Source organism: Natator depressus, chromosome 3, assembly GCF_965152275.1.
Source record: "Natator depressus isolate rNatDep1 chromosome 3, rNatDep2.hap1, whole genome shotgun sequence".
Lineage (NCBI taxonomy): Eukaryota > Metazoa > Chordata > Testudines > Cheloniidae > Natator > Natator depressus.
The window spans coordinates 111,368,666-111,393,182 of record NC_134236.1 but is presented as its reverse complement, the minus strand read 5'-3'; the positions used below and the strand labels follow the sequence as shown (position 1 = coordinate 111,393,182).

General features: G+C 42.8%; 1 protein-coding gene across 1 annotated transcript in view; it reads right to left on the bottom strand.

Annotated features, from left to right (window-relative positions):
* Positions 1-24,267, bottom strand: part of RAB32 (RAB32, member RAS oncogene family) — a 59,863-nt gene extending 35,596 nt beyond the window's left edge. The window contains exon 1 of the mRNA XM_074946981.1: positions 23,788-24,267. Within this exon, the coding sequence (XP_074803082.1) occupies positions 23,788-24,016 (229 nt within the window). The 5' untranslated portion in view covers positions 24,017-24,267. The remainder of the gene's footprint in view (positions 1-23,787) is intronic.
* Positions 24,268-24,517: the final 250 nt, after the last annotated feature.

Sequence of the window (24,517 nt, the reverse complement as noted above, 5' to 3'; positions counted from 1 at the left end):
CCCTTATCCAATCCCTCGGCCCCAGCCCAGCACCCTTAACACACCGCTCAGAGCAGCGTGTCAGAGCCAGACATGCTGATGCACTGATCTGCTGGAGCGCGCAGCTCCGCTCCCCAGAGCGCTGCTTTACCACGTTATATCAGAATTCGTGCTATATCGGGTCACGTTATATCAGGGTAGAGGTGTAGTTTAACTGTCTTCAAGAATACTAAAAGCCTTCCAAGACAGGAGAGTGATGTTTACTCTTGGAAAGTCATCTAGCCTGTTGAGTAGCTTGAAGCTTCCTCTTACTTGCTGTCATTGCTCAAAGCATGTTTAGGATATGGCATTCTTAGGGCTGAGAAAGCAGCCCAGACAGACAAGTTGAGGGGTTAAAACACGCAGAAGGAATAATATCATAGAAGATTAGGGTTGAAAGAGACCTCAGGAGGTCATCCAGTACAATCCCTGCTCAAAGCGGGACCATCCCAGCCATGGGCTCGTCAAGCTGGGCCTGAAAAACCGCTAAGAATGGAGGTTCCACCACCTCCCTAGGTAACCCATTCCAGTGCTTCACCATCCTCCTCGTGAAATAGTTTTTCCTAATATCCAACCTACACCCCCCCACTGCAACTTGAGACCATTGCTCCTTGTTCTCCCATCTGCCACCACTGAGAACAGCTGAGCTCCATCCTCTTTGGAACCCCCCTTTCAGGTAGTTGAAGGCTATCAAATCCCCCCTTACTCTTCTCTTCTGCAGACTAAATAAGCCCAGTTCCCTCAGCCTCTCCTCATAAGTCATGTGCCACAACCCCCTAATCATTTTTGTTGCCCCCTTGGACTCTCTCCAATTTGCTCACCTCCTTTCTGTAGTGGGGACCCAAAAGTGGACGCAATACTTCAGATGTGGCCTCACCAGTGCTGAACAGAGGGGAATCACCCTTCCTTTGAACTGCTGGCAATGCTCCAACTAATGCAGCCCAAAATGCTGTTAGCCTTCTTAGCAAGATGGGCACTCATATCCAGCTTCTTGTCCATTAACTCCCAGGTCCTTTTCTGCAGAACTGCCACTTTGCCACTCGGTCCCCAGCCTGTAGCAGTACATGGGATTCTTCTGTCCTAAGTGCAGGACTCTGCACTTGTCCTTGTTGAACCTCAGATTTCTTTTGGCCCAACCCTCCAATTTGTCTAGGTCACTCTGGACCCTACCTACCTCTCCCCCCAGCTTAGTGTCATCTGTGAACTTGCCAAGAGTGCAATCATCCCTCAACCATCCCATCATCCAGGTCATTAATAAAGATGTTGAACAAAACTGGCCCCAGGACCAACCCCTGGGGCACTTTGCTTGATACTGGCTGCCAGCTAGACATTGAGCTGTTGATCACTACCCATTGAGCTCAACAATCTAGCCAGCTTTCTATCCACCGTATAGTCCATTCATCCAATCCATACTTCTTTAACTTGCTGGCAAGAATACTGTGGGAGACTGTATAAAAAGCTTTGCTAAAGTCAAGGTATATCACATCCACTGCTTTCTCCATATCCACAGAGCCAGTTATCTCATCATAGAAGGCAATCAGGCTGGTCAGGCATGACTTGCCCGAGGTGAATCCATGTTGACTGTTGCTGATCACCAACCTCTCCTCCAAGTTCTTCAAAATGAATTCGTTGAGGACCTGCTCCATGATTTTTCCAGGGACCGAGGTGAGGCTGACCGGTCTGTAGTTCCCTGGGTTCTCTTTTTTTGGAGATGAGCCTATATTTGTCTTTTTCCAGTAGTCCAGGACCTCCCCCTTCCCCCCCAATCACCATGAGTTTTCAGAGGTAATGGCCAATGGCTCTGCAATCACATTTGCCAACTCCCTCAGCACCCTCGGATCCATTTTACCCAGACCCTTGGATTTGTGCATGTCCAGCTTTTCTAAAAAGTCCTTAACCTGTTCTTTCACCACTGGGCTACTCACCTCCTCCCTATACTATGCTGCCCAGTGCTGCAGTCTGGGAGCTGACCTTGTCTGAAGGCTGAGGCAAAGAAAAGTATTGAGTAATTCAGCTTTTTCTACATCTGTCACTAGGTTGCCTCCCCAATTCAGGAAAGGTCCCATACTTTCCCTGACCTTATTGCTAACACACCTGTAGAAACCCTTCTTGTTACCCTTCACATCCCTTGCTAGCTGCAACTCCAATTGTGCTTTGGCCTCCCTGATTACATCCCTGCATGCTCAAGCAATATTTATACACCTCCCTAGCCATCTGTCCAAGTTTCTACTTCTTATAAGCTTCCTTTTTGTGTTTAAGCTCACCGAAGATTTCTCTGTTAAGACAAGCTGGTCGCCTGCCATATTTGCAATTCTTTCTGCACATCGGGATGGTTTGTTCCTGCACCCTCAATAAGGCTTCTTTAAAATACAACCAGCTCTCCTGGACTCCTTCCCCCCCCCACTCATATTAGCCTCCCAGGGGAGCCTGCCCATCAGTTCCCAGAGGGAGTCAAAGTATGCAGTCTCTCTGCAGTCAAGGAGTGCTAGAAACAACTTTATATTAAAAGCTCAGGGACTGCTGAAGTTCTCTGACCAAACCCCCCAATTCTGGGGAAGAAGCTGGTTTCCCACTGACACATGTAGAATAAAAATCAGTCAAGTCCTGCCCTAACATGGATTTGTAAGGAAGGAACAAGAACATATAGTGGTCATTAAGTGTTCTCTATATACCAGAGTTTGCTGAACTTTTGAAAGCAGAGTGCCCTTCAACTAAGTGAAGCCAACTGCACACTCCCCTCCACCCCCTTCAAACCGACTGTATCCTGTAAATTGAGATGGACAACCCTTTAATACAGCCTGTGCTCCCCACTTGGGGGCATACCACACTTTGCAAAATACTGCTGTGCACGAGTGACTAGTCTCTCCACTAGCCCCCTGTGGTCAGTGATGTCTCAGGGGCCTTGCCCACACTTCAGCATTCCAAAAGCCACACCACTGGTCTAGCCCTAGTGCTGCTTGGGCTAGACCAGTAGCAGAACTTTGTATAGATGGAATTTCAGCATTTTCTTACTATCCTGTGGTTTAACCCTGCCCTGCCATCTAGTTTTTTCCTAAAGAGATTAAGATTAGTTTCTGGTGCTCTGAAGCCTCCTGCCAGTATGGTTTTAAAGCCACATTTTCATTTAAGAAGAAATTTCTTCCCATTGGTGCTATATGAAGCAGAGTAACAGTGAAACCAGGGTTGTACAGAAAGTGCTATCAAATGCACACACAAAAATGTCAGTTCTCTTATAATACAAGGTATATAGTGAGTAGAATATGCAGAGAAGTGAAAATTTTAATTTGAATAAATTTCCTTAACACAGCAGCTCATTAGTTGCTGGACTTTCAGCAACCCCTTGTATCAGCCATGAAGTTCTGCAGTCACAACACTGGCGGTGCAGTATATATAGCAAGGTTCACTGAATAGTATGTGAATTCAAATGGAGTACATTTTAGCCCCCTATACATGAAGAATAATCTGCATGATTATTCCAATTAGGATATTAAGAGTGCTTTTAGACAGATTTCACCAAGTTTCCGAAAGCTATTACTTGGTGTCATAAATATAAAGGGAAGGGTAAACACATTTAAATCCCTCCTGGCCAGAGGAAAAACCCTTTCACCTTTCGAAGGGTTAAGAAGCTAGGATAACCTCGCTGGCACCTGACCAAAATGACCAATGAGGAGACAAGATACTTTCAAAGCTGGGGGGGGGGGGGGGGGGGGAGAGAGAAGGAGGAGAGAAACAAAGGCTCTGTCTTTGTGGGTTTTTTTTGCCAGGACCAGAGTAGGAATGCAGGTTAGAACTCCTGTAAAAAGGGCTACTAAGCAATCTAGTTAGATATGCGTTAGATTCTGTTTTGTTTAAAGTTTTAGAGTAACAGCCGTGTTAGTCTGTATTCGCAAAAAGAAAAAGGAGTACTTGTGGCACCTTAGAGACTAACCAATTTGAGCATAAGCTTTCATGAGCTACAGCATCCAATGAAGTGAGCTGTAGCTCATGAAAGCTTATGCTCAAATAAATTGGTTAGTCTCTAAGGTGCCACAAGTCCTCCTTTTCTTGTTTTGTTTAAATGGCTGATAAAATAAGCTGTGCTGAATGGAATGTATATGCCTGTGTCTCTTTTTGTAACTTAAGGTTTTGCCTAGAGGGATTCTCTATGTTTTGAATCTGATTACCCTGTAAGGTATTTACCATCCTGATTTTACAGAGGTGATTCTTTTACTTTTTCTTCAATTAAAATTCTTCGTTTAAGAACTTGATTGCTTTTTCATTGTTCTTAAGATCCAAGGGTTTGGGTCTTTATTCATCTATGCAAACTGGTGAGGATTTTTATCAAGCCTTCCCCAGGAAAGGGGGTGTAGGGTTTGGGAGGATTTTGGGGGAAGAGATGGTTCCAAGCAGGCTCTGTTTCCCTGTTTTTCTTTCCCCGTTATATATTTGTTAGATGCTTGGTGGTGGCAGCAATAAAGTCCAGGGGCAAAAGGTAAAATAGTTTGTACCTTGGGGAAGTTTTAATTTAAGCGGGTAAAAATAAGCTTAGGGGGTTTTTCATGCAGGTCCCCACATCTGTACCCTAGAGTTCAGAGTGAGGAAGGAACCTTGCCACTTGGATTATTCTATTTCACCACATTAAAGCAACAGCAACTTGGACTAAAAGTCCTGGGAGTAGTAATCTTAAGAGGAAGCCCAGAGTGTGCTTTGAAAACCATCTGATCAGCAACGCTATTATGCGGCATAGTGGTTTAGGGTTAGCTATTCAGAAGTTCCTCAAAATGTTTTGAAAGCTGCAGGTGTTTTATCCACTCTGTTTTCAGATATTGTAATATGACCCAAAACAAAGGATGGGGGTTATCCTATTTTACTGATGGGAACAGACAGCGCCAGATACAAGTTAAGTGACTTTTCTAAGGCTGCACAAAAGAGCTGTGGCAGGACAAGGAATTGAACCCTTGTTTCGTGTCCCAGTTTGGTGTTTTAGACTGAAGATCATATTTATCTTCCAAAGTTGTTCCATCCCACCACAGTGGTGCTCTCAAGGCCAGATAAGACATCTTTATCCCCCTAGCCTACCTGCCTTCCTCTCATTGAGAGAGAGATGAGAACTCTTGATCTGACATGTTGATGGGATTGTATTCCTTATATCCACCTACCCCCCAGCAACCTCTCAATCTGCAGTAGAGTCTCTTCAAAAGGTCCCAAAGAGACAGTCAGCATTCATTTTGCCATCCCCCGTCAGATCGAGAGACATCTCAGTCTTCCATAAGACAGTTATATGCTACTTGATTAAAAGATGCAAACACATTGCTTAGCATTGGCACCACAAGACAGGCATTTAGATTACAGAAGAGTTGCTGGAGTCATGAGCATGACTAAAGGATTCTTTTATATTAGAATTTTGCCAGTAGGCAGACTTTGCTAGTGTTGAAACATTAAGTTTGCTTAAAAATACAACTTAAAGCTAAAAAAAATTTAGACAAGAATTATACCTCTGGATCATTTTTTCTAGGTTTGTCCAGAATCTGAAACTAGACCTTTTGTGATAAGCGTATGACCCAAACCCCCAAATATAGTTGTGTTATACTACTGTGCAATGCTGCTGCAATAAAGAACATGACCAACAGTTACATAGCTGTTGGAATCACGTGACCTGAAGACTGTCAAATTCACTTGTTTTGACATCTGTGGCAAGGCAAAGTCAGCAATTCCTTGCCCTGGGGAAAAAAGTTACAAGTTAAGCCTTGGCCTTGACCTTGATAAGTTAACTATGGCTTCTAAGAGGAGATGCAGAAAAAACCCCAAACAAAACTCTTAAACTAGTGCTGGTCAAATACTTAAATTAGCGTAGCCTCCACTGACAAAGAACCGGCTAGAACTGGAACTAACAAACAAAGACCTGAAAGCCACAGCATGAGGGAGTTGTTTCTTCTTTAGCTAGAATACCCCTTGCCCGTCTCCCCTCCCTCCATATAGATTGTTGAAAAGCAGCCAACAGTGCAATGTGTACCTAACAGTGACGCACGCACGCACACACACACACACACCTCTGCACAAAGAGTTCTGTATCATGGGTTTGAAAAAAATGTTACTCTCTGAAATGGTAAAAACATGTCGCGGTGCAAGTTATTTTTTGCCTAATGAAATAGAATTCTGCTCAGTACCTAAAAAGAGGAAGTGCCAATTATTACGTAGACAACTAGAGTAGAATGTTCTAAAACAGTGTTCTCACCTGAACAATTCATGGTGTCTCTATAAGGTATTTGTTTTTAAAGGCACCATAAAAACTAGAATTAATTTTTAAGAAGTGTGGTAGAATTCCTAGGGGGAAGTTTTCTAGATTTTTTTTTTTTTTTTTTAAAAAGGCCAACCACCACAAATAATTAGTGCCCATCTCTCTTCTGTATCCAGGAGAGAAATACCCTTTTCTACACAAATATTGTTTCTAAGCCCTGCTCTACACTACAGACTTAGGTTGATATAAGGTAGCTTACATAGACCTAACTCTAAAGGTCTACACTAAAACGTAGCCTGCACTGTTGTAACTCACCCCCTACACTGACTTAAGTGCTATTCCTCTTGTGGAGGTGGAGTTAAGTAGACATAGTTAGGTCAATGCACTGTCACTGTAGACACTGTTGCTTGCATTGACTGCTGCTGTCTTTCAGATGCCATCCCACAATGCCCCACACTGATAGTTAAATCGGTACAAGCCCTCCAGGTAAGGGCATGCACAGCTGACACAAGGAGTGCAGTGTGGATATGCAAAAGCAGTTTAATTACTGCTGTGGCTGTAAGTCAGTGTAAATTAGGTTGACTTAATTTTAATAGTGTAGACTTGCCCTAAGCAAGCTCTTGCTTGATAGCTTGAAATCCACAACCACTTAAAGACTAATCTTCCAGTCCTCACTTACTGAATGGTGAGAAATCTGGTTGAGTTTTGACTCAGATTGCAGAATTGGACCACAGACCTCAACAGCTATGGGAGAGACCGCAGGGGAAGCAAAAAAGAGCAAGGGATCCATCATACACTGCAGTTAAGGTTAGAGATTTACTCAGAAGGGTGACATTCCTTTTTGCTTGAGAACTCCAATGCAACTTCAGGTTTCAGAGTAACAGCCTTGATTTTCATGCACATTGTAAGGAGAGTGGTCACTTTGGATAGGCTTTTACCAGCAGGAGAGTGAGTTTGTGTGTGGTTTTTGGAGGAGGGTGAGGGAACCTGGATTTGTGCAGCAAATGGCCCACCTTGATTATCATACACATTGTGAAGAGAGTGGTCACTTTGGATGGGCTATTACCAGCAGGAGAGTGAGTTTGTATGTGGGGGGTAGAGGGTGAGAAAACCTGGATTTGTGCTGGAAATGGCCCAACCTGATGATCACTTTAGATAAGCTATTACCAGCAGGAGAGTGGGGTGGGAGGAGGTATTGTTTCATGGTCTCTGTGCATATATAATGTCTTCTGCAGCTTCCACAGTATGCATCCAATGAAGTGAGCTGTAGCTCACGAAAGCTCATGCTCAAATAAATTGGTTAGTCTCTAAGGTGCCACAAATGCAACTTCAGTTTGATTGCTTCAGACCTAGAGTTTCTTCCTCCTCAAGTGTATCCAGGCAACCCTGCCCCTTGAGTAGGTATCGTTCAAGTTACTCTTTGATAAAGGGAAAGAGTTGTATGTCAAGAGCACAATTCCTTACTATTTGTGTTTCTTTAAGTCCTGCAAGAGGATTATTTCACCATACCAATAAGTAACACGCTGTAGAGATGCTACTATTTTTGCACAGTGTATATATATATATATATTTTAGTGACTGGGTTGCCCTGACTCAACAACAAACAGTAAGTGATCAGACTGAAGTACTACAGGTTGAACCTCTCTAGTCCGGCACCCTTGGGACCCAACTGGTGCTGAACCAGAGAAATTGCCAAACCACAAGTGGTCAGTATGTAGCAAGTGTCTCTCTATTTTTATCTCACCACAGTGAGCAAACAGAACAACGCTTGCAATGCTGCCTAGCCAAGGCTTACTGGCTCTTTTCATAACAAAGTGTTAGTGTTGTTACACACTTATTGTATTGGCACAAGGAAATAAGTAGATAAAGCATAAAAAACAAAAATAAAATCATGCTGAACCACGGATGTTGCTGGACCAGAGTGCCAGACGAGAGAGGTTCAGCCTGTACTTATTGTTTGTCAAGGATTATAAGCAGTTACCGTTTGGCCAATGAGGGAATCATAGGACTGGAAGGGACCTCAAGAGGCCATCTAGTCCAGTGCCCTGCACTCATGGCAGGGGTAAGTATTATCTAGACCAGTGCTTCTCAACCTATCTGATGTGGGCGACCAGCAAATTTTTTTCCCCCAATGTGTGTGCAGACTGGCAGCCGATGGCTTGCGGACCAGCAGCGGCCTGCGGACCACCACTTTGAGTAGCACTGATCTAGGCCATCCCTGACAGGTGTTTCTCTAACCAGCTTTTAAAAATCTCCAGTGAGACTCCCCATCTATTATAAGATTGGTTTCAAGTCTTGGGGCCTCTTAGGTTCATCTCTGCTAGTGTATTCATAGATTGCAGTTGAGGCTGGAAAGGTCTTCCCTCCTTTGGCTTGCCAAGTAGTTGCATTCTTTCCTCCAGGCAGACTTTGCTAGTCATTCATGCTTGTTATTTTATGGCTAGAGTACTGCAACATGTTTTTCCTTGAAGGCCAACCCCGGAGCCATAGTAAGGAATGCGGTTTCCTGCCTTTTGAGCAGCACAGGGCAGACCAGCAAAGCATGCAACACCTGTACAGTATTTTTTACTTGCATGGTGTTTTATAGAACAGTAAGAGAGTGACCCTGCTCCAGAGTACTTAAGTACATTCCATTTAAAGCACTAAAACACTTCCAATTCATTCCCAGAGTTAATCTAGATCCCAGTTAACTCTGACTGCAGTTTGAGACCCTGGATATATTGCACAGTGGCTCTCAACCTTTCCAGACTACTGTATCCCCCTTTCAGGAGTCTGATTTGTCTTGCGTACCCCCAAGGTTCACCTCACTTAAAAGCTACTTGCTTACAAAAAAATCAGACAGAAATACAAAAATGTATCAGCACACTATTACTTTCTCATTTAGTACCATACATTTTTTATATTATATGGTATTTTATTTTATAATTATATGGTAAAAATATCAATTGGAATATAAATCTTGTACTTACATTTCAGTGTATCGTATATAGGAGCAGTATAAACAAGTCCTTGTCCGTATAAAATTTTAGTTTATAATGACTTTGCTAGTCCTTTTTATGTAGCCTGTTGTAAAACTAGACAATATCTAGAGGAGCTGATGTACCCCCTGGAAGACCCGTGTACCCTCAGGGGTAGATGTCCCTGGTTGAGAACCACTGATTAGCGTATCAACTGCCTGTACCTCTCCCCTCTCCACAATATTTATCCTCACAGAAAAAAGTTCAGGTTTGTGATATTTGAGTTTGTGTGTATGTGCTCCTGAATTTTTGAATTTAACCCATAAGATGCACCCAGACACCATGCTGACAGATGCAGAATCAAATTAATCCATTATTAAAGACATGTAACACCACCTTGAAGGTGTATAGCAAGCTTACACTATTTGCATAATTTGTTGTACAATTGTATTGCACAGTATCTGCAACAAAGTCAATAACCGCATCTCAAACTTATACCAAGTTACATAGCAGTAACCTCTTATTCAGATGGTCTGGAAATGCGTGCTGATTACAGATTAAATTGCAACTAATATTTCTTTGGATAAAAGGACTTTGACATGGATATTATTAAAATTTGGTTTAGAAGGATGGGTTTAGGAATAAAGAGTGAGTAATGAATGGATGTAAAATTTTGTCAGCTGTGGGAGTGTGAAAAGTGCTACTTCTGGATCATGCTGTATTAGAGGCTATGACTTATTTTCTATGTTTTTAAAACACTAACTTCATTTACTTGCTGCAAACCTTATTTGCACCACTCAAAGTCAAGATTAAATCGGATATGAAAGAGACCCTCAAGCTAGAGTACAGAGTATTCCCCCCAAAAAGAGAGACAAATAATGCCCGCTGCCCAATTCTTGCATATTCCCTGGATTGGCATCCAGAAAAACAAATCTTGATTGAATAAACCAAGAGACAGCTTTATGGGTGTGTGGTGGGATGAAGCATTCACAAGTGTTTCTCAATCTCCATCTTTTTGCTGAATCACTATAATCTTTGAAGTTGACACTAGTCTCATCATAAAAATCCCACAATAAAAAAACTGGTGTGATGCAAGTCTGACTATTATTTTGCTGTTGATACTATTTTTACACCAATCACCTCACCTGACAAGTTGGGCGGTAGTATACCTGCATGCTCAAGTCACAACGAGAGATCTGCAGAGGTCACTGAAAGTCAGTTTAAAAAAAAATTGCACAATGCATACTACAGAAAGTGGGTCTAGCACTAGCATGAAAGCCCTTCGTGTGGGCCAATGACAGCTGTTCAGTTTAACCAGAAGCAGTTTCTTGAGAAGATTGTTGGAGGGTTATGAAGAGTTCAACTTTGCCACAGTTATCCAGTGATCAGACACCCCATCCAACTTGAGTATTCAAATCTAGACTGACAGCATATTGCTATATTTCTGTTGAAAGAACCAAAGTTTAATATAGTATAGAGAGTTGACTAGGAGTTGCCCACCCCCTTTCCACTGGGACAGAAGAAGAATGGATCATCTATTGATAAAGTTGGGAGTTTTGTTTAATATGTTTTCCACTACATTCTGCACATCTCCTATAACAATGCCAGGCAAGAAGCGTTCAATTTTACTCATTATACACACACACACACTATATATATCTGGTCTTTTTTGTACTTTTACCCTATACTGTACAGATTTCACAAGGGAGACCAGTGTTTATCAAATTGGGGGTCCTGACCCAAAAGGGAGTTGCAGGAGCGGGGTGGGGGGTTGCAATATTGCCACCTTACTTCTGTGCTACCTTCAGAGCTGAGCGGCCAGAGAGTGCCGGCTGTTGGCCGGGTGCCCAGCTCTGAAGGCAGCGCCCCACCAACAGCAGCACAGAAGTAAGGGTGGTAATACCATGCCATGAGATCCTTACTTCAGTGCTGCTGCTGGCAGCGGCTCTGCCTTCAGAGCTGAGCTCCCACCAGCAGCTCTGCTCTCCAGCTGCCCAGCTCTGAAGGCACCACTGCTACCAGCAGCAGCACAGAAGTAAGAGTAGCAGGACCGTGACCCCCTACAATAACCTTGAGACCCTGCCCCCGCAAAACTGCCTTTTGGGTCAGAACCCCTACAATTACAACACTGTGACGTTTCAGATTTAAGTAACTGAAATCATTAAATTTATGATTTTTGAAATCCTATGACCAAGACATTGACCATGAATTTGGTAGGGCCCTACTCATATGCTCCAGAGATTGGAAGCACAACTTTGCTCAGCCTAACTTGCATAACAAAGATTGTACTGTATGCCAGTATTATCCAACAACTCCAAAATAAAGGAAAATGCTTTTGTTTATAAAGTCATACTGGATTGTAGAGCAGTAAAATTCAAAACAGGAACATCAGAAATATTTACAAATATTGACTAAAATGCAAGAGGCCTAAAGCTCAATAGCTACTCTTCAGTCAAAAGATCTACACCCCCAATTGGCTGCCTAAATATACTAAGTGTTCAAGACTTTCTGCAATGCCCTGCATCAAATTTCTGGTGTGGGTACTTCTCCTTAAAGCCCTGCTGTCATCTTCTCTATTCACTTTAGAGACAGGATACATAAAGTGAGCCTTCCAAAGCCACATGAGACAACACTTGAAAAATAAACAGACTACTACATGTTATGGAATTTATGCTGGTGCAACCTTAGTTCTACTGCTCTCTCTGGAGGCAGAAACCTTAATTAGTTAAAACAAGAATTGTTACTTCATGCAGTAAAGCAATACAGGTCACATTTGGTAGCTGTTGTACAGAGTTGTGAGCAGTCAGAGCTTCATGGATTTAGGGGATTCATGCCTGTGCTTTTATGACTAAGAGCAAGAGATTCAGAATACCTTTTCTGTAAGCCACTTCCTTCTTACATTGCCATGCCACATGCAGACACAAGATTAATAAATTTCTTTGAAAAAGGTTAGTATAAAGACATCCGGGGGGGGGGGGGGGGAAGAGAAGCCATTCACTCCAAAAAGATCAGCTACAATTCAAAGGAGTGATTTGAACACCCCCGTAAGAGAGCAGGGTTTTTACTACAGCTATTTTGTATAGCTTCCTTCATGCATGCTGCCTCCTAAAGTACTTATGATTTTAGAGGAGTCGATTAAGTATGCGTCTCCAACATGGGATCAGTCTTCACTCTCTAATTCCGCATCACTTTTACTCACTGGGTTGGCAGAACACTGCCTACATGGTACGTTCAACCCTTGGAAGTGCCATGTGATAGAGGAGTATTGGTGACAACCGAAGTTCATTCTCTCTCTACCTGAACAGCACTCGGGTCATGCATGAAGGGGCGGGGGCGGGGGGGAAGAGGATGGTGAAAGAGAGAACAGGCAAGGTGGACATCAACAAGAACATTTGTGGTCTGGAAATTGTAGTTTTTGGAGGCCAAACCAACACATACCATGAAGATGCCCTTTCTAGGGAGATGCAGGGAAAGAAACTGAGCAGTTTAAAGAGAATAAAATCATTGTACACAACTTAACCTAAGTGAACTGTATCCATGTAGAAACACATTTCAAGTTACATCTATTCATACCCTAATGAAACAGACCTTTAGTGGTCTGTTTAACAAATCTGAGTTTAAGTCTTGACCAAGATTTGCAGACAAGATGACAAATAGTTAATATTTATTCTAGAATTCAGCTAAGACTTCTGATATAGAAGGGTTTTGATCAGTTAGTACCAACAGGACATAACTTAAAATTTGTCATTAGCTGCAAATTCACTGGCAGTTCTGAATGTCAGTAGTATGCTTAAAGCTCCTACTTTGTCTTTTTTTTTGGGGGGGGGGGGGGGGAGAGAATAATAAGCTGACATTTTGGCAGATAGTAAGTCAGCACCAACTTAATGTCCCTTTAAGCTAGTTTTAGCTAGGTGTTTAAAATTAAGCTTTTAGAGGAGAAGGTTGAGATTTATAAACTTAATATAAACAAAAGCAATTCTTGGCCAGTTGGAATCAGGTTCAATTATACTGAAGCTAACTAGTAAGACTGTGGGACACAGACAGCTTATTCTCTGTAAAGCACTATTTAAGTTTCATTGTATTGTAATGAAGCTTTTTTTCCCCCTCTTCTAGTGTAACTTTAAGATGCTTGACTTTTGCACTTAGTATTGCAAATGGATGTCTCACTAATTGAGAGCACTATTGTGGAATCCTTGTTGCAGCCTTATTTTAGGAATAGTTTCAAGCATCCAGAGCAACATTTTGATTGGACAATTTCGTTATGTCCACACAGCACACCTTGCAAATTCAGAATGCATTCTGGGCCTCTAGAATCACCTATCCCACAGGGCCTAAAAGCCTCTGCATTGAATAACGACCGTTTCCAAACATGAAGCAATGCATTGTGAAACAAAATTAAGATCTGCAGCGTGTACTAGTGCAGCTGCACTGTTTGTGGCTTCCTAATCATATTATGAAATTTCCAAACCTGGAAATCCTGGGTGCCCCACTGTCTCAGGCACTGGCACCCTAACAGCAGGATTGTCTGGCTATGTGGACTCTCTCCTCAGGCCCTATGCTACCAGCACTCCCAGCTATCTTCGAGATACCACTGACTTCCTGAGGAAACTACAATCCATCGGTGATCTTCCTGAAAACACCATCCTGGCCACTATGGATGTAGAAGCCCTCTACACCAACATTCCACACAAAAAAGATAGACTACAAGCAGTCAAGAACACTATCCCCGATAATGTCACGTTAAACCTGGTGGCTGAACTTTGTGACTTGGTCCTCCTCCATAACGATTTCACATTTGGGGACAATGTATACCTTCAAATCAGTGGCACTGCTGTGAGTACCCGCATGGCCCCACAGTATGCCAACATTTTTATGGCTGACTTAGAACAACACTTCCTCAGCTCTCGTCCCCTAATGCCCCTACTCTACTTGTGCTACATTGACAACGTCTTCATCATCTGGACCCATGGAAAAGAAGCCCTTGAGGAATTCCACCATGATTTCAACAATTTCCATCCCACCATCAACCTCAGCCTGGACCAATCCACACAAGCAGTCTATTTCCTGGACACTACTGTGCTAATAAATCAATGGTCACAACCGCCACCCTATACCGGAAACCTACATGCCTCCAGCTTCCTTCCAGGACACACCACACAATCTATTGTCTACAGCCAAGCTCTACGATACAACCACATTTGCTCCAATCCCTCAGACAGACAGAGGCAGAGGCACACCTACAAGATCTTTATCAAGCATTCTTAAAACTACAATACCCACCTGCTGAAGTGAATAAAAACAAAAAAAAAAAACAGATTGACAGAACCAGAGAGTACCCAGAAGTCACATACTACAGGTCAGGTCCAACAAAGAAAACAGAACGCCACTAGCCGTGACCTTCAGCACCCAAATAAAACCTCTCCAGCGCATCAAAGATCTATAATCTATCCTAAAAGACAATCCCTCGCTCTCATGGATCTTGGGAGACAGACCAGTCCTCGCTTACAGACAGCTCCCCAACCTGAAGCAAATACTTACCAGCAACCACACAACGAAAACACTAACCCAGGAACTTATCCTTGCAACAAAGCCTGAGGCCAACTCTGTCCACATACTTATTCAAGTGACATCATCATAGGACCTAATCACATTAGCCACGCCACCAGGGGCTCGTTCACCTGCACATCTACCAATGTGATATGTGCCAGCAATGCCCCTCTGCCATGTACATTGGCCAAACCGGACAGTCTCTACGCAAAAGAATAAGTGGACACAAATCTGAGATCAGGAATCATAACATTCAAAAACCAGTAGGAGAACACTTCAACCTCCCTGGCCACTCAGTAACAGACTTGAAGCTTTTCTGTTGTAAAACTGCCACCTTTAAGAACAGACTCCAAGGAGGAACTGCTGAACTAGAATTAATTTGCAAACTAGATACCATTAACTTGCACTTGAATAGAGACTGGGAGTGGCTGGGTCATTACACAAATTGAATCTATTTCCCCATGTTAAGTATCCTCACACCTTCTTAACTGTCTGAAATGGGCCATCTTGATCATCACTACAAAAGTTTTTTTCTCTCCTGCTGATAATTGCTCATCTTAATTAGCCTCTTAGAGTTGGTATGGCAACTTCCACCTTTTCATGTATGTATGTGTTCCATTTATGCATCTGATGAAGTGAGCTGTAGCCCACGAAAGTTTATGCTCAAATAAATTTGTTAGTCTCTAAGGTGCCACAAGTACTCCTGTTCTTTCTGGTTTAACTGGACATTAGTTGAAGATCTCATCCTAGTTGTTGTGCCATGGCAACAAGATTCCGCAAATGGTTCTTGAAGGCCAGCTAGGAAAACTGGTTTTGGTGAATATGGCAATGCACGTGAGCTCAAATCATTTACTGGCTGAAGATAAATCTATTTGTTAATTGAAAAGAAGAAAACTGAACAGTCCTATCTTGCATAATCAGTGCGACTAATGCACAGGATACCTGATTTTAAAGCTATGCTGCCTGCCTTAGAACTATAATATATATAATATATATATAGGGGAGAGGGGTGATTTCTCCTTCACACCAAATTAGTAAAATTTAAAGTGACAACAGGGTTGTGTTTTGGTTTTTAAATTTTATATCCTTGAATTCTGTAGGATCACAATGCTTGTGATTTGTTTAGAGCACATGGTATTACAAGCAGGGTAGCCCAAATATAGTATAAATTGAAGAACTGTAAGATGCCACAATTCTTTACACTAAAAATACAGAACTCTATGGCAAAATATTTAAGTTCCTTTGTTTATAATTTTACTGTACTTTGCATGCTAGTAATCTTTCACAGAAGAGATTACTTAGTATTTTCAGAGTTGTAAGTTACCTCCACTTATGAGGGCTTTTTAGAACTATGTGCTAAATTTAGATTTGAGATTAAGAATGAAAAATTGCCAACATTTGGCATGTCTCATCCTATTAGTTCTCAGGAAATTAATGCATGCTTTCCAGAGTCGAAGTTAACTGAAGCAAGCTATTTTTTGTTGTATCTCAAAGACATTCCCAGTGGAAAAATAGTTAAACAAGTTAGTACACATTTGAATTACTGCACCACATATCTCCAAGGGCAATGACTCAACACAGGTGAACTACAGATTTTCAAGTCAACCATGATTTTCTGAAGTGATGAAATTCTTAGTGCACACAATGCAGAGTTTGAGGCTTGTTTTGGAATGCAGGCATCTGTTAGAAGGTACACTGCACAAGATATCGTAATAATTGAAGAAAAGCATTGTGTAATAAGCTAAATGCCGCCTGCTTGGGAGTTTTAATTATGAGCGTATTACAAATAAGAATCAAACCAGTTACCAAACTGAAAAACTTTTTTTAAAAACACACACACAAATCAAAGGTTTAGTGACACAAAGGGCTTGTCTACACATGCAGGTGCACCATTGCAGTGAGTCTGGTGAAGATGCTCTATGCTGACGGGAGAGCTCTCTGTCAGCAGAATAAAGCCACCTCCGTGAGGGTGGGAGAAGCCCTCATACAGACATAGCACTGTCCACTCTGGCACTTATGTTGGTGTAACTTAGGTCACTCAGGGGGGCAACCCCTGAGCAACATAACTTACGCTGATGTATGCTATAGTGTAGAAATAGCCTAAATTGTATATATTCTTTACACACAGCTTAGACACACATAAGCCTTTTATGTAGGAACCTGTGTTTAATTCACTATCAAGAGCTTTTATGCTCTACTGCAATAAAACCCAACAGCCTAAAGATACAGCAAGCCAAACTAGCTGCTGAGAGTGAACTCATTAACTCTCAAGCAATCTACTGCACCAGATGAGAGGGATCTGTTTTCAACAACAAAACTGAGAAGGGAGTAGCAAATGCAAGGTTTGTGCTCTCCCTTAGGGACTGCCCCCCAGTCAACCCCCCCCAAAATTGGGACTTTCATTCTGTCTTCCAATACAGAGGAAGATAGGAAACCCCTCAACTGAACTTACTGTAATATTTCCTCCCCGCACATATTCCACTGTTTCAGAGTAGCAGCCGTGTTAGTCTGTATTTGCAAAAAGAAAAGGAGTACTTGTGGCACCTTAGAGACTAACCAATTTATTTGAGCATAAGCTTTCGTGAGCTACAGCTCACTTCATCAGATGCAACTGTGAATCAGTGTCCAGGATAGTCCTTTCCTCCTGCACCTCCTTCCCTGGCTCCCATGGGGCCGGGAAGTCAATGGGAGTTAGGCACCTAACTCACTTGAGACCTTTTGTAAACTCCAGTAGGCGTCCATCTGCATCTTCAAGTGCCTCTGTAAATCTGTCCACTCCACTTTATGCAGCTCTTACACTGACGCTCAGCTCTGGGGCAAGTTACTTCACCTTTGTCAGTTTCCTGCACCTTTTAAATTGGGATATACTCCACTCCCCTAACTCATAGCTAGGTGCTCGGAGATCTCCAGATAGAAAGATATAGCAGTTCAGAGTTTACACTGTACGCAAGTCTTGGAGTTAGTGGGGTTATGAGCAAAATTGAGCATGTTAGAACTCAAATAGTGTGCAAGAATATAGAATCCTTACATCATGCATTTCCAGCTCTTTACTTGTGTCATGCAATTTCCATGCAATTTTAGGTAATCAACCTAGTGATCTAAAAAATTTAGAGCTATTCTTCCTTACCACGATGAAAGCCCTTAAAAAAAAGGGGGGGGGGTGATTTTCTGCCAAAAAATAATGAAGTAATTTAATTGTTGAAGCTTTAATAGCACTCTTACTTCAGTCTGGCATTGACATTAATGACTCTGGAATAGAGCAAAATCAATTGCTCTCTGAGCCCACTACTTCTTTCACCCTAGAGCTCTCATGTGAATACAAACATACAGACTAATAATACGAGCAGGATTAGGTCATTTGCATTAACTGTTATAAAGAAAGGAATAACCAGATTTATCTTCTCCCATTTTATAGAACCACATATCTTCATCACCATGGTGATATCTAGGCAGAAAGCAAGATAGGGTGTTTATTTATTTTTAAGTCTTTAGATGTCTCATTAAAGTTTGCTCCTTCAGGGATTTTTAAATCAAGAAATTGATTTCTAGATATAGCCACATTTGCAGCACAGCCTTCTACCTCTTGGTTCAAATAGCATACAACGTATGTTACCCAAGAAGAGATCCCTCACTTTGTATTGAAATTCAGACTTGGAAAAAATCCTTAATTATAATTAAACAGCCTTTTCTTCTGCAGTGTGAAAGCACACCAAATGAAATTAACGGGCAGCAGGTTTAAAACAAAAGAAAGGAAGTAGTTCTTCACTCAGCACACAGTCAACCTGTGGAACTCCTTGCCTGAGGAGGTTGTGAAGGCTAGGAATATAACAGGGTTTAAAAATAGAACCTCCATGAATTTATCCAGTGAAATCCATTAATGGCTATTAGCCAGGATGGGTAAGGAATGGTTCCCTAGCCTCCGCTTGTCAGAGGGTGGAGATGGATGGCAGGAGAGAGATCACTTGATCATTACCTGTTAGGTTCACTCCCTCTGGGGCACCAGCATTGGCCGCTGTCGGCAGACAGGATACTGGGCTGGATGGACCTTTGGTCTGACCCAGTATGGCCATTCTTATGTTATGTTCTTATGTCACACCAGAATGAATCAACACTTCTGTATTTTTTACCTATTATTTCCTCCCTCATTTTACAGGAGTTCAACCAAATTGGTTCCAATACCTTTTCTGCAAGGTATATCAGGTACCAAGTGAGGCAAAGGCACTATAGCATTCTGCTAATATAGGATGGCTAAAGTTAAGTCTCTTCTAAACAGGTTTCAGAGTAGCAGCCGTGTTAGTCTGTATCCGCAAAAAGAAAAGGAGTACTTGTGGCACCTTAGAGACGAACAAATTTATTTGAGCATAAGCTTTCGTGAGCTACAGCTCACTTCATCGGATGCATGCCATGGAAAATACAGTAGGGAGATTTATAGACACAGAGAACATGAAACAATGGGGGTTACCATCACTCATTACAGTGTGCATTTGTTCGTCTCTAAGGTGCCACAAGTACTCCTTTTCTAAATGTCATTCTAGACTTATCTTATGAATTTTGTTTCCTGTACCAGCATGCAACTAATTACTGCTCAGCTCCTCCTGAAAGATACAGTGACAGGACTATCTGACTTCCCACCCTTGCCACGACTAAGACCACTGCTCCTCAAAAAAGACGGCAGCCTAGCCTATTTTAAATTCAGTACACAGGCATGTATACAAGAGATTCTGGTGCTTTAGTATATCACCCAATTACCATTCCACTAAACTAGCTTATGTTACCTTTGCCCCTACAACAAGTCCCCCCCAACACTCCTACAATCTCTATACTAGGGAATTTCAAAAGTGGGGGTGGAAGAGAATTCCCACTAGGACATGTGAACTGGTACCAAATCACTTCAGCAACTCACTGCATTGAAAGAAAGGGTGCCACTTTTAATCAGGTCTAGCCTCTCTCAGAGACATGACTAAATTCTGCGGACATTCCACTACCTCACCAGTCATTATCCAGTGACAACGCAATCAGAACCCATAATGGACTAGCGCAGTCAAAGAGATGCCCCCATAACAGTAATAGTAATGCATTATGTGAATACTGAGTGGAGAGTGGAACCCTCACTTTAGTCTTTCCTTCACTTAACTCCAGGAGGAAAGCCTCTTTCTTCCATGAGGTATGCTACAGAGTCTAGCTAGATCGTACTGCACAGCACTTTTCCTGTTAGGCCCCAAAGCTCAATAGGATTAAGGATAAGCTTATGCTCAGAGGAGTTTTAAAACACATCTGTATTAGTTCAGAGTTTCCATTTTTTTTTTTTAAAAAAACTAAAAACAAAACTAAGGTTACATTTGACTCATGAAACGGTGTTCACCACTGTGAGCTTTTTCCTTTTTAAACCATGCCTAAAGTGTTTAGCCTTCATCCACATACAGCCCCAATTATTTACATCCAGCTGTGCAGGGCTGGAAGATAGTCATTTCCTCTAGCACCACCTATTTATTGGTTATCACATGTTCACTGATAGTCAGTGTCACACCCTTTAGTAAAGGGACAGGCTTTATTAAGAGAACCCAAGTAATAAAGTTATTTTAAGTAAGTTTGTTACTAAAAGTTATTCCAACTTCTCATGTTCGCTATTTTCCATTTGAACCTTCTAACGGCCCCAGTTACATGTTAAGGCCAAACAGATTTATTGCTAAATACTGGATGTTTGCAGAACAAATTTCAGCATAAACTTGTTAACGCAGTGTTAACTGTCATTCTAAAACCACATAGCCAGCTACTAGCAATAAGCTTGCAAATACTAACTGAAAGGATTTTTGAGTGTTACTGCAGTGCTTAAATGAGGTGTGGGGAGACCTATGGGAGTCAATTTGTGCAGCTTTTCTGGCCAGCTGGAAGTGCTTGAGTAAACTGGTTCCAGCAGAATGGAGTCCAGGAACAAGCACAAGCTTAATTTATACCCACCATACAAGAGCTGGCACCTCTTGGGATTGGGCAACACAAGTCATAGGTTAAAAGCCACTAAAACATGGGATCCATCCGATACTGAAAGACACCAATTTCATCTTCATCTTGAAAATAAAGATGGGGCTGAATTATGGCAACTGGTGAGAGAAGACGGCTGTGACATACTCACAATAGAGTAGCCCACCCCCTTTTAAAAAAAAGGGACATAGTACAGGAATTCATTTTATGAATAACATTTTATTCTTTAATCCATGGGCGGCAACAGTACAAGCTCTCTCACCATTCTTCCAGTCTACCTTATCCCACCCTTGGAATACGCATTGCTAACGACTGCCAATCACCTGCAAAAGTTAGTAGCAAGACAGCCACCTGATCAATTCTCCAGACAAAGTCCAAAACACAAGGGCATCAAGTTCTTTGCAAATATATCCACTCTCCATGGCCATTCAGCCTTTGGCCTCTACCAACATAGTATCAATTGTTACACTGACATCAGTCCAATATTACTGGAACCAACAACTTATTTCACAGCTAAGTGGGCAACTTTTAGTCGCTATTGACTTTAGCTGGATAAAACCTGACATAGCATGAAAAGGCTCCATATTTATTAATAAGCTAAAAAGACCGGATGGCTCAAGAGGCTGAGATCCCGGAAATGGCTTTGTTATATTTCTCCATTTTAAGAAAACACTGAGACATTTAAGGGTAATATTTTCAAGAATCCCCACATGATTTAGAAGCCTAATGCCCACTGAAAGGCAGTTAAGCACTTTTGAAAGTTTTACCCTAGGTAGTTTATTGTAAGTGAACAACAGCTGACACTGTCAAACAGTATTTGACACTGGAATTGTTTCCTCCATCACCCTAATTCTCATATACTACATGAGAGTGTATTTATTACAATTCATTTACTTTGAATTCTGCTTGATCACTTGTTTAGTATTCACTTTTATAGTTAAACTACAAAACTTAGTATTCCAAGAGGCCATACAGCAACTTCAATAAAGTTTCTTCTCCATAAATATTTGATATAAGTCAGAACAGTTCTACTGAATCCAAAATGAATCCTAGTTCAGTGTTCTCATATCAGTGTGAATTCAGTTGCAGAAGTCAGACATTCATATGCAGTGCTAAAAATCACACACTAGTTGTGTAGGGGAGAAAGGTGAAGGGGGTATAGTTTTTATGACTCTCATTTCTATTTTTGTGCATTAAGAATGTCACATTTCCATCAAGAGTTAGTGGCAGAAGGCAATAAACTGTATCACAACTTCAGCCGTTTTGAATTTGATGTATTGCTGTAGAAAATGTCTCAAAACTCTATTGTGTAAATAATCTCCAAAAAACACCATTTAGGATAATCCATACTACTCTATAGGGTAACAGCTTCAAAGAGGTATATGAAAACCACTTCCTACATATTGCATTAACGTGTAGGATTTTGTTGTTTGGAGAATCCACATTCTGTTTTTAAGATCAATCTCGGTACCATAAACTGTATGGAAATTGTGACTGGTAGTGACGTTGTTTGCTACACAGGTAGAGTACCGTGCACTGTATCGTTTGTGTTTTGCTGACTTATGCTGGATTCTCATGGGCCCTCAAAGTTCAGTGGGAAAGTCATGAGGCTATCCCAGTAAGCGCGATGTTAAAAGCCATCCTTCATATGGCAAGCACATAACACTGAGCATTGACACCTGAATTAAAGTCCAAAGTCTCACACCTAGAAAGACACCTGAAACAAGGTGATGAGAAAGGGAAAAGAAAGCAGATGTGTGGCTAGACACTAAGGGCTAGATATTAACTAAGTGAAAAAAGAAATGTCAGGTTAGAGAGGTGTCTGCACCTTTAATCCATCCCATAGTCTAAACAAAGCAGAGGAAAGTGTGATTTTACACACTGTGGGCTGTTTAATGCCTCAGCATAAGGTGAGTTGACAGAGTGACAGACTCTGGGTTAATTCTCTAAGCCAGATGTGCCCCAAGTGCAGCATGAAGTTTGACTCACACAACATTCCTTTCCTCTGTATGTAATTGCAGGCTGTGAACAAGGTTTGTCAGCAGCAGGCTTTTATTTCTGGAGAACTCAAAAAAACCAAACCCCTATACATTTTTCCAGACAGATGAGTATTGCAATCAGACATTTTGTTTTTACATTGTCCATAATGTGAACGAACTAAGCATTAAGCAACCCCCGCACCTCCCCGGAGCTTTGCAAGGAGTTGCAGGAAGACTGACTTTAGCCCTTCAGTTAACAAGGCAGACCTGAATACTACAGTCTAGAGATGCTTCCTCTAAACTTAAGCATGTAGTGAAGCTCGAGTTACTTTAAGTCCCTCAGGGGGCTCTCTCTATGTACCAGCACTAACTGGGAATAGGCTACATTTATTTTAAAAAAAAAAGGAGGACTTGTGACACCTTAGAGACAAACGAATTTATTTGAGCATAAGCTTTTGTGAGCTACAGCTATTTATTTTAAAGCTATTTTAGAATGACGGTCACAAGTATGGTAAGATTGAATGAGCTTTACAGTTACCACGCTACTGAAATGCTCGAATAAATCAGAACATAAACAGTTTTGTGTTCCCCGAAATCAGGTGGTTAGCAAGACTACCACTGTCTTTTGAAGTCAGCTGTTAAGCCCCCAAGTGATTATGGCCAAAGCAAAAACATGGAGACATATTAGATGTGTCCTAATTACAATAAATGAATGCAATAATAGCCTGGCAGGATACGATGCCCTCTTTCTCACGTCTTCAAAAAGCAAGTGAAAAGCTTTGTTACTGTTCTGAGCCCAGAGGAAAAATGGAAGCCCAGCATGGCCAGGGCAAGAGGGCCGAGTGAAGATGTAGACGAATGTAAAGCCGGAGTAGGCCAAGTAAGTTTGTGTCTCTATTAAGGCCGAGACAAGCATGATCTCATCCCAGAGGTGCCCGGAGAAGACAGGCTTAGCTGCGTATCTTCCTGCCTAGTTTATTACTGTCTTGTGCAACTCAAAGCAACAGCGCCTGAAGGGGCGCAGGAGAGCTCGGGGAGAGACTAAACGGGCTCACTCTTCAAGTCCGGGCAGCTTCCCTCGTGCTCTTACCTGCGATGTCCCAGAGCTGCAGCCTCACCAGGGTCTTGCTGTCCCAGTGGATGACTTTGAGGGCGAAGTCCACCCCGATGGTGGCCCGGTAGTGCTGCGAGAAGAGCTGGTGCACGTACCGCTTGATGATGCTGGTTTTGCCCACGCCCAGCTCCCCGATCACTAGCACCTTGAAGAGATGCTCCCGGCACTCGGGCACCCTGGCGCCCCCGCCTTCTCCACCAGCCATTCTCACCGCCTCCCCCGTGCCCGGCGCAGCCCGCCGCAACCTGCTGCTCCCCGGGGAGCTGCCAGCCGCCGCCCTCGGCGACGCGGAGGCCTGGCGAAGGGAGCCGGGACGCTCGGCCCTGCCTACGCGCGGGCAGCTCGTGGCCAACTTTCTTCTTGCCCAACTTCTTTCCGCCGCTAGGCACCTTCCGCCCCGCCCCGCCCCGCCCCGGCTCGGGAACGCAACCACCTGACGGGAACCACGGGACGCGGAAGCCCGGCGCGTTATAACACTCCAGGGGGAGGGAGGAGAGCGTGAGTGGCAGGGGGAGGAGCCTAGGCCCGGCCCGGCCCGGCCCGGCCCCGCCCCCTCTCCCGGGCAGCCGGCGGGCGCCGCGAGGCACAGCGGGGTATGGTCCTGCCCCTGCCCGCGGCGCCGCCTGGTGCGCGCCTCAGCCTGGGCGAGTTCTGCCCACGCGCTGCCTGCACGCAGCGGGATCCGGGCTGCCCCGAACGCTGCGCG